General features: G+C 35.9%; 1 protein-coding gene across 4 annotated transcripts in view; it reads right to left on the minus strand.

Moving 5' to 3' along the window:
* The window catches only part of PTPRK (protein tyrosine phosphatase receptor type K), a 635,100-nt gene that overhangs the window by 268,012 nt on the left and 350,818 nt on the right, over positions 1–16,270 (minus strand). For all 4 annotated transcript variants that reach the window (XM_055535594.1, XM_055535592.1, XM_055535593.1 and 1 more), the window contains exon 6: positions 3,793–3,967. In XM_055535594.1, the coding sequence (XP_055391569.1) occupies positions 3,793–3,967 (175 nt within the window). The remainder of the gene's footprint in view (positions 1–3,792; positions 3,968–16,270) is intronic.

Here is a 16,270-nt window from a genome sequence, read left to right on the forward strand (position 1 = left end):
TGAGTAAGTTCCAGGAGTTGCTTATGGATAGAGGGGACTGGCATGCTGCAGTCCACGGGGTCGCAAAGAGTTGGACACGACTGAGCAACCAAACTGAATTGAACTGAGCATTCCATTGTGTATATGTACCACATGGCAGAAACCAACACAGTTTTGTAAAGCAATTATCTTTCAATTAAAATTTTTTTAAAAGAATGAGAATCTATAATATAACAGACTACAGGTGGTGCTTTTCATCTGAAGTTTATAAACACATTTCAATGTGTATCTCACATTTTTTATACTTCTATCTTGTAGAAACACTGAGCAAAACATCTGCTCTTCATTTCATCTCTGTAAAAACTTCTTTGTCAATAAAGATTGGCTTCCACAAACCAAAAATGTTATCATTACTCAAAATGATCTGGAAGCAAAGCTAAAATCATGATAAAGTCTATTTCAGCATTTTTTTTTCTTCCTCTGGCTGTGGGAACACAGAGATCAATACTCTTCAACATGAGAATTCTGCAGTGAAATTTTCATTTGTAACAAACAGCAACCAAAAAGCCTTAAGCCTGCCCTGTCACTTTCAGTTTAGGAGAAAACACACTAATAAACTCTTACCCTTGGGTCATCTTTGACAACAGGCAATATTATGCCAGATCTTATTAAAGACTATTCGTATCACTGCCCCCAAAATTTCCTTTAAAATTACCATCTTTTGTATCCATGTAACAGGATGTCAGCTTTGAAAGTGCCAATGAGAGACAAGACTTGTCACCATAGTTAATTCTCAGCACTATTTCAACACCAGGAGAGCTGACCCCAAAGGGTGTATTTTGTGGTTACCAATATTTATTTGGTGCTTACTGAACAAACAAGAGAATGTATTGTTTCATATTAGTTTTCAAATCAAACTGCAAGCAAAGTATCACCTGTAAGTGTTAAATATACATCAAAGTAAAATACATGAAAAAGAAAAAGAATGGTGCCAAAACTATCAAAATATATTTCTAAAATGTAAACAGATTCTGGATAGTACATTCACAGCACCATCATGTCTTTACCCAACAAGTACAATATAAAGTGTAAAACAAAATATAGGTTACATGGCAGGAACATCATAAAAAAACAAAAAGGAAAAAAGGGGAAAGAAAAATAGCTAAGATTTTCTATGAAATTCAGAGTTTCCTTTTATAAATGTTATTGAAATAATTAGTTACTTCTCAAGTAGCACTCCTAGATTAGCCATAATATAGATTCTCTAAGCAACGAAAAGCAAGCTCTGATAAAATCTACTTTTCAATTCAGATAAATAAGGAAGATCTAATAATCCAAAATAAATCTCTTTTAAAACAAACAGGCACTAAATGGCTATCTGAAAGAAGGAAATTTACATTTAAAGGGAGCAACTAGCTAAGGCTTCAACTCTGCCTTTTATAACTGTTGAATACATCAGGGGCCACTTCAAAAATTTTTATATCTATAGATCTATATTTATGCCTCTCTCTCTTTATATATATATATATGGGTCTGGATGATCCATATATATATATGGGTCAGGATGATACCCTGGAATAGGAAATTGTACCGTACTCCAGTATTCTTGCCTGGAAAATTTCATGGGCAGAGGATCCTGGAGGGCTACAGTCCCTGGAGCCACAAAGACTCAGACACAACTGAGCAACTGAGCACACACACACACACACACACATATATATAAAACGGTAGGTTAGTCAAAAGCACTCTAGTTGCATTATTAAAAGCTACTGTCTCCTTCAGCGGCTGCACATCATGAATGCACATACAGCCCTGTGGAGATACAGCGAGCATGATGACTCAAAAGCACACCCACCTTCTTGTATCCATAGCATATTAATTACTCTGAAGATTACCCAAGGACACCTTCAGGCTTTTCAAAGGTACCGTCAGGCTCAGGTGAGAAAGATGCAGGCAAAGGGCTCACCAAAGATGAATATACAAACATATATGAATATATGTTAAATTGTTTACCTAAACACTGGAGTTAAATATTACCATATTATCTTGTTAGTCAATGACCTGGGGCTGTGATTTCATGAACTAAAGCATGTGCTATATAAGCTGACTCTGGAGCTATAAGCAAAGTTTTATTTATAATAGTTCTATTCAATTTACAAAGATAAACTTCTCTTTTTTAATGAGCTACAGAATCTCTCAAGACAAAAACATTACAAGCAGCTAATAGCATTATTTAATAATGTTAATGTGAGATAAAGCTTTGGTGGAAAAGAATGAGCCCAGTTCCAGGAGTTAAGAAACATGGAATTAAATTCTGGCTCAGCCAGTTATTAGATCTTTGTGGCCTTGGGCAATTATCAAATAGTCTGAATTTCAATTTTCTTCTGAAAGTACTAAAGGTTAAAGTATTAAAATCAAGTAAATCTAACAATGAAATAATACATGTAAAAGACATTTGATGTTAAGCATTATAAAATGTATTAACTTGAATGTGGATTATCTCATTTTCTCCTTCTAGCCTCTAAGCATTGACACTTGCCCTTGCTCTCTGCTTGCTGATCCTTCTTTTTCTTACCTCTGCCCCTCAAAACTACAACCTTCATCTGAGCAACTTTTTCTCAACTTTCAGATTCTATCTCAAAGAAAGTCAATGACAAAGGCCTTCCCTGACACCTCTGACAAATCTCAGTCCAGATGAAATGTTTTTGTTAAAATCTGCCAAACTTCTCCTTGAAGAGACATATGGTTTATAATTATTTTCATTTGTTATTATAAACAACTGATGCATGATAGTCTATTCATAAAAGTTGCTTTTCCTCTAAATTTTCACATGGCTGACGTCCTCATTTTTGAAGGATTCAGCTCAGTTGTCATGTGCACAAAGAGGCCTTCCAGATCATCTTAATTAAGCCATCAATCCCCCTCATTATGTGTATTTATTTTTATTCATAACTCATCCCTTGATGTGATACTACAAATTTTATATATGATGTGCCTATTATACCTCAGTGTTAAGCTACATAGGGAACAGAAAGTGAAGTTGCTCAGTCATGTCCAACTCTTTGCGACCCCATGGACTATAGCCTGCCAGGCTCCTCCATCCATGGGATTTTCCAGGCAAGAATTACTGTAGTTGGTTGCCATTTCCTTCTCCAGGGGATCTACCTGACCCAGGGATCAAACCTGGGTCTCCCGCACTGCAGGCAGGATCTTTACCATCTGAGCCACCAGGGAAGCCCTACATACATAGGGGAGGGTCTTTGTATTTTACTAACCATTGTATCTCCACAACCTAGAAGAGTGAATTATATAGGGACTCAGTCAATTTTCAGTGAATGTAATATACATTGTACTTGTACTTCTACAAGTATAAGTACTATACTTATATTTACTTATACTATACTTATACAAGTACTATACTTATACTTGTACTTGTACTTATACATGCACTTGTACTTGTTTTTCCAGTATCCACTAAAGAAAAGTACCAATGTATCATAATCCCTCACCAATTCCTCTGGTAGCTTTAAATTGATGGCAAAATAAAGTATTTTATGTATGTTTAGCCCTGTTGGAGTATTAAATAGATTCCTTTTGATAAAAATCACTTACTGAAAACTTGTCTGACACACCATAAAACAACAATCTTAATTTGACCTTAAGATATTTTCAGAACTTTTATAATGATATGGTTTTTGCAGTAATTTGAGATAAAGAGCACTAGATTTAAAAATCAATCCAAATATCTACAAAAGTCGCTTTTGTTCTAATGAAGCCATGCAATTTCATGAAGTGAAAGCAATTTTACTTTACCTCTTACAATAAGTTGAGCAAAATTGGACACACCAGAACCTCGTTCTGACTGAGTTACACAGCGATACAAATCCTGATCAGTTTTTGTCACTTCTTGCAATCTAAAGGAAGCAGCAAATCTTCTGTGATTGATGTTCTTAGTCTGAGCCACAGGTATATCTTCACCATTTCGTCTCTGTAAACAAAAACCAATCTTTTATAAAACAGGGTTTTAACATTTCCAGAAATTTAAAGCATCTTGGCAAACAACATCTGTGATAACTTACTATTTGTTAAAATTAGGAGGAAAATATTCGTGTAGCCCCACAAATTTTCACTATTGCCTTTCAATCAGAAAAAGGATGTAAGTTAATATTGGTTTCCCTTAAGGGGTGTAGTGCTAAACTATAATAGTAATCTCAGTTTTCCATAAAATTTCTATTAGCCCAGAGTATATGAATTAGCAGGACAGATAATGGCTTCTTGGCAAATAATTCACTGCCATCTCCCTTCTCCCAGGTTTTATATATGTAAAGTCTTCTTTTAGCCCTTATACTGCACTGCATGTGCTTATTAGATTTGTCCCTTTCAGGAGACTGAGACCATGGTCAATGCATCTCAGTATTCTAAATGCATAGCATGTGATCATGACAGGATGACTACAAAATACTAATGAATAATTTACAGTCAAGCCAAAATCTGTACTCTTTGCAAACTTTTATCTCTTTGGCATTAATGACAGCCAATTTATACCATTTAAAGAAGTAATCAAAGGAACCTAAAAGTTAAAAGCATATCTGTCAACTTTCAAAATGAACTATTGGAAAATATATTTATAATATCAGGATGCCTCACACAAGACCATAAAAAATGTGGTTGACAAATTCAACTACAATAAAATTGCTAACTTCTATATATTGAAAGATATCATATATAAAGTGAAAAAAGCAAGCCACAAACCATGATAAGATTATTTGTCATGAAAATAACCATCAAAGATAAATAGTCAGGTTATATAAAATTCTTCTACAGTTCAATAAGGAAAAAGACAAATAATCCTGTCAACAAATGGAGAGGCTATAAAGAGAGAAAATGTGTACGTATAATAACCATGAAAAGAGATCCTCAGCCCAAATTTTAAAATTCTTTATATCATAGATAGCACAAAGGGCAAAGAAAAGCCACAACTATGAAAGATAAATGGTCATCATCCTCATTCTCATGTCTGGTAGGTAAAATGCTAAGTATTCCTGGTATCCCAATACATTATTTGATGTATCATCTCATCAAACAGTGTAAAACAGACCAGTAAAATTACCTATGGAAATGTAAATGGTTACAGTCATGTTAGAAAATTATTTGCTACTATCTAGTAAAGCTGAAGATGCAGAAAACATAGAACACGATAGTTCCATTTTTACATTTGTCACCCTTTCATGTGTGATCACAGATATGTACAAGAATGCTCAACTCAGAATGATTTGTAATAGTTAAGTATGGGAAAGATCCCATAAAATATACCTGAGTAGTGGATAAATGAACTGAGACTTATCCAATCAGTAAAATTCAACATGGCAGTTAAACTAAGCAAACTAAAACCAGTACAGTCCTGGTGAATGTAGAACATCTCCTATATTCCTCTGAAACATATGTTTAAATCTTAGGGAAAAAGTTGTTTAGAAAAATTAAGACAAAAAAGCAGAGTGTCAGTTTCTATTAAATTAGAGTGTTGGGCATGTTAGTGGTTAATTTTTGCTTTTTTTATAGATTTTTTTGAATGTTTGAAATACTGTGCATTTTTAAACTAGTAAATAATAAAGGAATTAATTACTTTAATAAGTTTTAAAATGTTAAAATCTACTGTATCTTTAAGACCCTTCTCTATATCTGAAATGATATATACATGCACATTATCTTGTATATATGCATGTGTCTATATACTTATATATCAGATCAGATCAGTCGCTCAGTCGTGTCCGACTCTTTGCAACCCCATGAATCACAGCACGCCAGGCCTCCCTGTCCATCTCCAACTCCCGGAGTTCACTCAGACTCACGTCATCGAGTCAGTGATGTCATCCAGCCATCTCATCCTCTGTCGTCCCCTTCTCCTCCTGCCCCCAATCCCTCCCAGCATCAGAGTCTTTTTCAACGAGTCAACTCTTTGCATCAGGTGGCCAAAGTACTGGAGTTTCAGCTTTAGCATCATTCCTTCCAAAGAAATCCCAGGGCTGATCTCCTTCAGAATGGACTGGTTGGATCGCCTTGCAGTCCAACAGACTCTCAAGAGTCTTCTCCAACACCACAATTCAAAAGCATCAACTCTTCCGCCTTCAGCCTTCTTCACAGTCCAACTCTCACATCCATACATGACCACAGGAAAAACCATAGCCTTGACTAGACGGACTTTTGTTGGCAAAGTAATGCCTCTGCTTTTGAATATGCTATCTAGGTTGGTCATAACTTTCCTTCCAAGGAGTAAGCATCTTTTAATTTCATGGCTGCAATCACCATCTGCAGTGATTTTGGAGCCCAGAAAAATAAAGTCTGACACTGTTTCCACTGTTTCCCCATCTATTTGCCATGAAGTAATGGGAGCAGATGCCATGATCTTTGTTTTCTGAATGTTGAGCTTTAAGCCAACTTTTTCACTCTCCTCTTTCACTTTCATCAAGAGGCTTTTGAGTTCCTCTTCACTTTCTGCCGTAAGGGTGGTGTCATCTGCATATCTGAGGTTATTGATATTTCTCCAGGCAATCTTGATTCCAGCTTGTATTTCTTCCAGTCCAGCATTTCTCATGATGTACTCTGCATATAAGTTAAATAAACAGGGTGACAATATACAGCCTTGACGTACTCCTTTTCCTATTTGAAACCAATCTGTTGTTCCATGTCCAGTACTAACTGTTGCTTCCTGACCTGCATATAGATTTCTAAAGAGGCAGATCAGGTGGTCTGGTATTCCCATCTCTTGAAGAATTTTCCACAGTTTATTGTGATCCACACAGTCAAAGGCTTTGGCATAGTCAGTAAAGCAGAAATAGAGTTTTTTTTGGAACTCTCTTGCTTTTTCCATGATCCAGCAGATGTTGGCAAAATGATCTCTGGTTCCTCTGCCTTTTCTAAAACCAGCTTGAACATCAGGAAGTTCCCAGTTCACATATTGCTGAAGCCTGGCTTGGAGAATTTTGAGCATTACTTTACTAGCGTGTGAGATGAGAGCAATTGTGCGGTAGTGTGAGCAGTCTTTGGCATTGCCTTTCTTTGAGATTGGAATAAAAACTGACCTTTTCCAGTCCTGTGGCCACTGCTGAGTTCTCCAAATTTGCTGGCATATTGAGTGCAGCACTTTCACAGCATCATCTTTCAGGATTTGGAATAACTCAACTGGAATTCCATCACCTCCACTAGCTTTGCTCCTAGTAATGCTTTCTAAGGCCCACTTGACTTCACATTCCAGGATGTCTGGCTCTAGGTCAGTGATCACATCATTATGATTATCTGTGTCGTGAAGGAATTCCATCACCTCCACTAGCTTTGCTCCTAGTAATGCTTTCTAAGGCCCACTTGACTTCACATTCCAGGATGTCTGGCTCTAGGTCAGTGATCACATCATTATGATTATCTGTGTCGTGAAGATCTTTTTTGTACAGTTCTTCTGTGTATTCTTGCCATCTCTTCTTAATATCTTCTGCTTCTATTAGGTCCATACCATTTCTGTCCTTTATCAAGCCCATCTTTGCATGAAATGTTCCTTTGGTATCTCTGATTTTCTTGAAGAGATCACTAGTCTTTCCCATTCTGTTGTTTTCCTCTATTTCTTTGCATTGATCGCTGAAGAAGGCTTTCTTATCTCTTCTTGCTGTTCTTCGGAACTCTGCATTCAGATGTTTGTATCTTTCCTTTTCTCCTTTGCTTTTCACTTCTCTTCTTTTCACAGCTATTTGTAAGGCCTCCCCAGACAGCCATTTTGCTTTTTTGCATTCCTTTCCCCATGGGGATGTTCTTGATCCCTGTCTCCTGTACAATGTCACAAACCTCAGTCCATAGCTCATCAGGCACTCTATCTATCAGATCTAGGCCCTTAAATCTATTTCTCACTTCCACTGTATAATCATAAGGGATTTGATTTAGGTCATACCTGAATGGTCTAGTGGTTTTCCCTACTTTCTTCAATTTAAATCTGAATTTGGCAATAAGGAGTTTATTATCTCAGCCACAGTCAGCTCCTGGTCTTGTTTTTGCTGACTGTATACAGCTTCTCCATCTTTGGCTGCAAAGAATATAATCAATCTGATTTCGGTGTTGACCATCTGGTGAGGTCCACGTATAGAGTCTTCTCTTGTGTTGTTGGAAGAGGGTGTTTGTTATGACCAGTACATTTTCTTGGCAAAACTCTATTAGTCTTTGCCCTGCTTCATTCTGTATTCCAAGGCCAAATTTGCCTGTTACTCCAGGTGTTTCTTGACTTCCTACTTTTGCATTCCAGTCCCCTATAATGAAAAGGAAATCTTTTTTGGTCATTAGTTCTAAAAGGTCTTGTAGGTCTTCACAGAACCGTTCAACTTTAGCTTCTTCAGCATTACTGGTTGGAGTGTAGACTTGGATTACTGTGATATTGAATGGTTCACCTTGGAAACAAACAGAGATCATTCTGTCATTTTTGAGACTGCATCCAAGTACTGCATTTTGGACTCTTTTGTTGACCATGATGGCTACTCCATTTCTTCTGAGGGATTCCTGCCTGCAGTAGTAGATATAACGGTCATCTGTATTAAATTCACCCATTCCAGTCCATTTCAGTTCACTGATTCCTAGAATGTCGACATTCACTCTTGCCATCTCTTGTTTGACCACTTCCAATTTGCCTTGATTCATGGACCTGACATTCCATATAAGTATTTGCCTTGATCCATGGACCTGACATATATATATGTATATATATATGTATATATACTTATATATACCTGCAGATAAAAAGTCCCAAATTTAACATTGGCATTTTTCATTCATTGAGTGTTTTGTTAATTCTTTGTTCCTAACCCACAAAGAGTAAGAGCAGCTTATACTCACCAGCCCTAAAATATAAATTCATAAAACGCAGTCTGAATTCTCTTTCCCTATCAATCACATAACAAACAAAAAAACTTTATGCATGTAAATCTCAACCTGCATTTTTTCAGTTATCACATTATTTAATATTAATTTTCCAATGAGAAGGCAGACCATGACTCAGCACTCATACAGCTACATGCCCTCACCTCATCTCCCTTAATTTACATCTCCAGTGGTGCTCTCCATCTTCCACCACCTTTCTTACTACCATTTATAGTTCTCAGTTCTTCCTTTGGCAACACCAATCAACTCCCGCTTCCTACGTTGCCTTCTAAATTATTTTACTCGTGCACAAACACACTCACATCTTTTAGCACTTTCAAGATGGATTTCAAAATCCATCTTCTTCTGTGATGAGTTTATAAGTATACCCTTAATGTTTTACTCTCAATAATGATTATTTCATCTTTCCATCTTCACTGTCATTCATCTCACAGTAACACTTTCCTCCAAACTTTTCCCAAAGGAAGGCACAGTGTCTTCTACTTTACCCTCTATCCCAGTTTCTCACTTGTATATCGCTCTTTCACAATCCCACTCAAACAACCTCTTCTGGAATTCCCAGCTTCTGCAATGACTTCCAATCAATTATCTACCAGGTCAAATTATCCTGTCCACCACAGTTCTGTGAATACTCTCATGATCCCAAAATTCACGTAGGCCTCCGCAATGCTCAACACCTTCACTACTACCTGGTTCCTGTGCTAAAACAGCTTTCTCAATCCGAATTACGGTTGCTGCTGAGATTGTCTCCTAGTCCTTCAGTCTTTTGTATTGTTAGTGAGACCTCACTTTCTGACCCTAATTTACTTTATAAGCAGCGATTTCAGAAATTTTCACTAGCCTGGAAGAATTCCAAATGTTTAAAAACTTTCCACTGTTTATGTACTGCCAACATAGGATCTACTCTATTTCTCTGCAACAGTTACAAGACCACTACTGACTTCTGCTGGAATCAGTCATTTGCTCTTGTGAAAAATCTGAATTACCCAACAATGGACACCAGCAACTCTTAGGTATTCCTAGATGAGGCCCATAATGACATGAGCTATGAAGACAAACAATGTCCTCTCAGCCTCAAGCTCACATTTCATCAATTTAAACATACTCTTCTACCTGCCATCCCCACGGAAAATGTCATGAATAGGGTCTCAGGAACTCAGAGATTATCATAAAAATGTAACCCCCATTTCTACCTTGAATCAATTCTATAATATATTCTATATCTGGATGCCCTTTTACCTTTTTGTGTACTGAAATCATCCTGAAGGTAGGGTTTCAAATCTTTTTTTTTTAGGGTTTCAAATCTTGCATTTTTTTCTTCCACAGCATCATATTATGCAATATATTATTATTTTGTGGAAAAAGTTCTTTGTTAAAATGTACTAAATTCATACACATGATATTTTTAAAGGTAAGAGTCATGTAAAACTTCCTGAGGCTTTCATAAGTTATTATAGCAAAATATATAATAATCATTAATTAAAATAAATACTAAAGGGAAGCTACAGAAATATAGAACCTCAAGGACATCTAGAGGTCATTTATACAAAGTTCTTTCTGAGCTAAACCACAACTTAGAGTTGCTGAGGGCTCTACTTAAGGCAATCCCATCCGGAGATCACTAAGTTGATTACACTGTGTTTATACGTGTTTTTTTATTATGCTAATAAAGTGATAACATGTATAGGCTTATATAGGATACATATTGTTGATGTAATTAATGAGTATAGTACACTTAGGTGCTAATTATCTCTCAAAATAACAATAAAATAATTGTAGTCATAATTTCAGATTTTTCTTCAAAAATCACTTAATAAGCCCCTCCATGTCCCTCATGTTATATTAGCTGTTATCCTGATTCTATCACTGTTCTCTATTTCAAATTTTATGTGATAGTCATTTTAATTTGTAGATTATAAAATCAAAATCCAGAAAGATTAGAAATGTGCTATATATATATAGCCTGTTAGTAGCAGGATTAAAACTCAAAACTAGGTTTAAAGACACAAAATTTAGTAATATTTCCTCTAAAATAAACCAGAGCTGTTTTTACTTCATTTGTATCACAGGTCCAGTCAAATGAGTTGATTATTTGTTGTTAAGTCTTGATCAATGCATTATATCAGTGAGAAAATGTAGACTACTACACTGCTGCTGCTGCTGCTAAGTCGCTCAGTCGTGTCCGACTCTGTGCGACCAGAGACGGCAGCCACCAGGCTCCCCCGTCCCTGGGATTCTCCAGGCAAGAACACTGCAGTGGGTTGCCATTGCCTTCTCCAATGCATGAAAGTGAAAAGTGAAAGGGAAGTTGCTCAGTCGTGTCCGACTCTTAGCGACCCCATGGACTGCAGCCTACCAGGCTCCTCTGTCCATGGGATTTTCCAGGCAAGAGTACTGGAGTGGGGTGCCACTGCCTTCTCTGACAGTCTACTACACTAGACATAGCTTAATGTACTTTATTTGCTTCAAGTAATGCATTTTATTTACTTCAAGTAATGCATTAAAGTTAAAAGTAGCAGTTTATGACATTTACATTTCAGAATTCAAAAATAATGATAACTTTTTATTTTATAATCCAAAATAATAGATCTTTGCCTGCCTACAAGGTATCAATTTAGCAGAGTAGGCAGGGCTATGAAAGACAGAAAGAAGAAGTAATGGTAATTTTATCCCTATGCAGCAGTGTTCACGTATAGTTTTCTGCCTTTATATTCTTCAGTTCCAGGCTCTTTATTCTGCTTGGAGATTTTTATGTGATTTCTCCATTGCAAAATCCCCAACTCTGAGAAATACTAAGAACCACAAAATTATATTATCCAAGGATTATAACCTAGCACTTTGCTGTCTTCATTCCTCTTCTCTCCCCCACCCACCCCAGATCCTTGTCATGCTTTCTTATTTATTTTGTCTCTAGTATAGGCTGCTGAGACTCATCACTTACCAAGTAACTCTAGGCAAGTCACTGGAATTGCTGACTATTATCACTCCTCTAATTAAACTAAGTAAGCTTCATCATGAAGGGTGCATGCAGTATTTATTTGTCAAGTTCAGTTCCCAGCATAAAGTAGTGTAGTGGTAATAGTGGTTATTTCCCAGTATTATTATTGCATTAGCATTAGGATCACCTGTCAGATTATTACAAATGCAAAGTTTAGAGAGATCACTTTAGATCTACTGAATCAAAATCTATATTTTTACAAGATCCATAGGTTATGAATCAAGATATTTCAGCTTGAGACAATTGGTCAAAAACAATCATGGAGGTCCAGTTCCCATGAACAGTTGACAGGTCTAAAAATGGGTGTGATCCTGGCCAATGAGAAATAATAGGAATAAGCCATGTTATTTCCAGAAAGATATCCTCATTTCTAGAGAAAGCACAATGGTTCCTCTTCTTTTTCTCAATGTTATGAATAAAATGATGAGGATGTCACATTAAGGAGAAACACAGACTCAGGTTCTTGATTATGTATCTAAATGGTGCCCAAAGCTTCTCACCCAAGTCTGCCCACTCTCACCCCATGGGTGTACTACCATTTAATAAATCCTCACTTTATTCTCTTGAGAAAAATTTTAAAAATCTAAAAATGAAATGATGTCAACAGTTCTTATAGCCCCCCTATTTCTGGATTTCCTGTTAATGATATAACACATTTGGTTCTCTGTTATTTTCAGCTTGAAATCCTAAAAGTTAATATGCTATGGTTAAAATATGGAATAGTTTATTTCAGTCTCTCTTTTCAAAACTTGAGGAATAATTAATCCGATTTAATTTTAAATTAAATAATGTGGTACATAGAACACTTGTAGAGATTATTTCACTCTACTGACATGAAGAAAAATTAAATTACATTTATTGCTTTCTTTTTCACTACCTTTCATAATGATATGTGTCTCCTCCATCCTCTTAAGAGCTGGAAAAAGGGCAAGTGATTGTTTTTCTATGTTTTGCATTTAAATTCCTATAGAATAATATTTAGGGGACTGCATATAATTTTTCAGTACCAGTGCTCTTTACAAAACTAATCTCAGTTTAAATTTGCCCACTAAAATTAAGGTTGATGTGAATCAGTGAATCATATAACAATCCAGCCAAGGACCTGAGGATTTCTTCCTGGGACTTGTCTGCCATATGAATTTTTTTTTTTTCTTTCTCATAGATATCATAGAGATAAAGCTATCATTATCAGCATTATTATTGAACAATTAAATTAAATAATTTTAGAAACATGAAAGAGTATCACGGCAAACAAAGATTTAGACATTTATAAATTTAAAAAATTAGAAAAAAATTGTTACCATTTTGAGAAAAGCACTCATTTATATCCATTACAAATCATACTGACTTCAGTAGATTAAGGAAATAATGAATAAGGAAATAATGTTCCTTTAGGAGAAATTACACTAAAATTATAATCCTAAATTCACCACCCATTTACTATATGGCAATGAAAAGACTGAACAAGGTAAATGATATTTGACACAGGAAAAAAGGATGCAAATGTTGTAATTCTGACATAAAGCAGGAAATGTGCTGGAGAATCAGGATCATTAGCCAAGCTTAACAAAAAATAAAGTCAGTTATCAAACACGAAAATGAATTTTAACCTAAGAAGCAAAGGCATCTTTGCGATGTGAGGACAAGGTGATAAATATGAGGAACCACACAAAGAGGTCATGAGTAAATAGACAGAACTATAGGAGATGACTCCTATGGTCTAGTCTTGAAATGACTACTTATTAGCTTCACAATTTCTCATTACTTCTCAAGTCTCTGCCTTTTCATCTAAAAATGGGGACATCAATTTTGTAAAGGTTTATTCAACAGAGATACTGAGAATATTAGGTGAGATAACTGTGTAAAAGTTCTAACTGCAAATTCTAATAATAGCAATATTATGAAGATAAAACAATATCTAAGTGAATAATATATTTGATAATTGTGATGCTCTTTTAATGTATCAACCTGACAAGGCTATAGTCCCAAGTTATTCAATCAAAACATTAACTATTTGTCTCTACTAAGGTATTTTGTAGATGGGATTAAAGTCCATAACCAACCAACATTAGGCAAGTGAGAATATCCTAGTAGATCAGAGGCCTCCCTGAAGTAGAAGAAATTCCACCCATGAATAGCAACTTTAGTCTGTGGCTGAGTATTCCAGTCTGCCCTCTCCAAGTGCTTGACTTATAGACTTTAACCTGCCTACCCAGGTTCCACAATCACATAAAACAATTCCTTGCAACAATAAAGCTATCAAAGACTACTGAAGGCATATCAAAAGGATTCAGGAGCCAACCACCAGCAAAAAGTGGTATGATTTGAGTTTAAAAAAACAGTAGCAATTGCAGTGCATTGAAGTCCATTAAATATGTATAAATCCATGAGTTCATGATAATAAAAGGAAAAAAGAAGAATCTGTCATCTTTTGATGATGATAGGAACCAACCAATTATACTGAAAACCAATAATTAAAGAAAGAGTTGAGAAGCTACCATCCCTTTCTTTAAATGAACTGTGTCATTGTGTAGTCAAATAGTAGATGATGAGAAGCATGTCTTCATTAATTAAGCAAAACACAAAAGAAATAATAAAACCAGAATATCATAACTGACAACCTCCAGGAATGAATATAGGCATTAAGCACCAATTGGTATCAGGATTAAAAAAAAAAAAAGAAATGAGACGTTTTGTGCCTCTGGTAATCACACTATGTACCACCTCTAGTACTGCCAGAGAATCAAACCTGAATCTAGATCTGGCTGCCAATTTTCAGGAAATTCAAAGGAACATGAACTGAAGAGGACATTTGTATGCAATCAGTAGAATGCAGACTGTGTGAAAACTACAAGTCAAATGGCCTGGGTTGCTCAACAGATAAATTGTGAAGGAAAAAAGGGCACAGGAAAAATACAGAGATTAACAGGACTTTAAAAGATATATTTTTAAAAATAGACAAGACTAATCTATAGCATCTAAGGAGAGTATATATATGACAAAAACCATAAGAAAAACAAAGGCTAAAAGTCATGATAATTACTATTTATAGGGGTAGGGAGATGACTCAGTTGTGTCTGAGATGGAGAACTTGAAAAGAGCCTCTAGGACGGCTGGTAGTCTTTTTCATGATCTGTGTGGTGGGTATCTTATAAAACTTCATTGAGTCATAGTTTTCACTTCTTGTGAGGTTTTCTCTATGTTTTATTCTAAAATAAAATAATTTTATAAATATTAGATATTTAAATCAGACTGCTTTTCATTAAGAAGAGACCCAGCCCACTGCCAGAGCCCCCATATTGTAACACTGGTCACAGGAGCTCAGTTAAAAGTTGTAAAGTGCTTGACATGACACACCTGAAAAACACACTGAAAGGACACTTCTGCCAACAGTAGGAGAGTGTGTTACTCTTGTACAGAAAGAGCAGTCAATTGTTATCTATCGATATTGATAAGAAGAAATCCTTGAGCTTCTACACTGCCAGGCTTTTACAGATAAGTTTGAGGAAGAAAGAAAACAAACAATATTCCACACATTATTCATTTATAGTCAATTATGTAATCTGCAGACAACAAATTCAGAGTTTATGAATAATCAAAGAAAGAAAAGAATGCGTTATATCTTTGAGGCATTGAACTTTTGATGGTAGAAAGCCACACAAAGCCAACCAAAATGACCTCAGGAATATTTAGCAATTCTAAAAATTAAATATGATTACACTTTCTGATGGTCTTTGTTACATACATATATACACCCAAAATGGAAAGGGTAAAAGATAAACATAATCCATGATACTTGGTCAGTGATTTTACTTCAAGACCAATGATTATAATTCTTTACACGAAGTCAAGAGGGAAGATATAACTCCATGAACTCAAATAAATCAATGTCCTGAGGAAAAACAGGACTGACAAGAATCGTAGGTATTAGCTACCAAATAGATCATGGTCTTTTAAGTGGAGTAGAATTAATTGTAAATCAAATTGGAGAAGGAAATGGCAACCCACTCCAGTATTCTTATCTGGAGAATTCCATGGACAGAGGAGCCTAGCAGGGTACAGTCCATGGGGTCGCAAAGAGTCAGACATGACTGAGTGACTAACACTTCACTTCAATACTTAAATAGGATAAACAGAGAAAATTAGAATTAAGCAGCAGGCTAGTGATCATCTATCAGTTTACAAGGAGTCAGGAAAGTACAATAGACATGTCTGATACTCTTCTCTGATGCTAGTCCTGCTCTGTGAGCCACAGGATACAGAAGGCAAGGTGGGTAGCACCAACAGCCTTTTCATAGATGAACTCTCCTAAGTGAAATCAGGAACACCCAGAGATTTAATTTGGCCACAAGCTTCAAACTGTCTTGGTAAGCTTTTTTAAGG

This window comes from Bubalus kerabau, chromosome 9 (genome assembly GCF_029407905.1).
Source record: "Bubalus kerabau isolate K-KA32 ecotype Philippines breed swamp buffalo chromosome 9, PCC_UOA_SB_1v2, whole genome shotgun sequence".
NCBI classification, from domain to species: domain Eukaryota; kingdom Metazoa; phylum Chordata; class Mammalia; order Artiodactyla; family Bovidae; genus Bubalus; species Bubalus kerabau.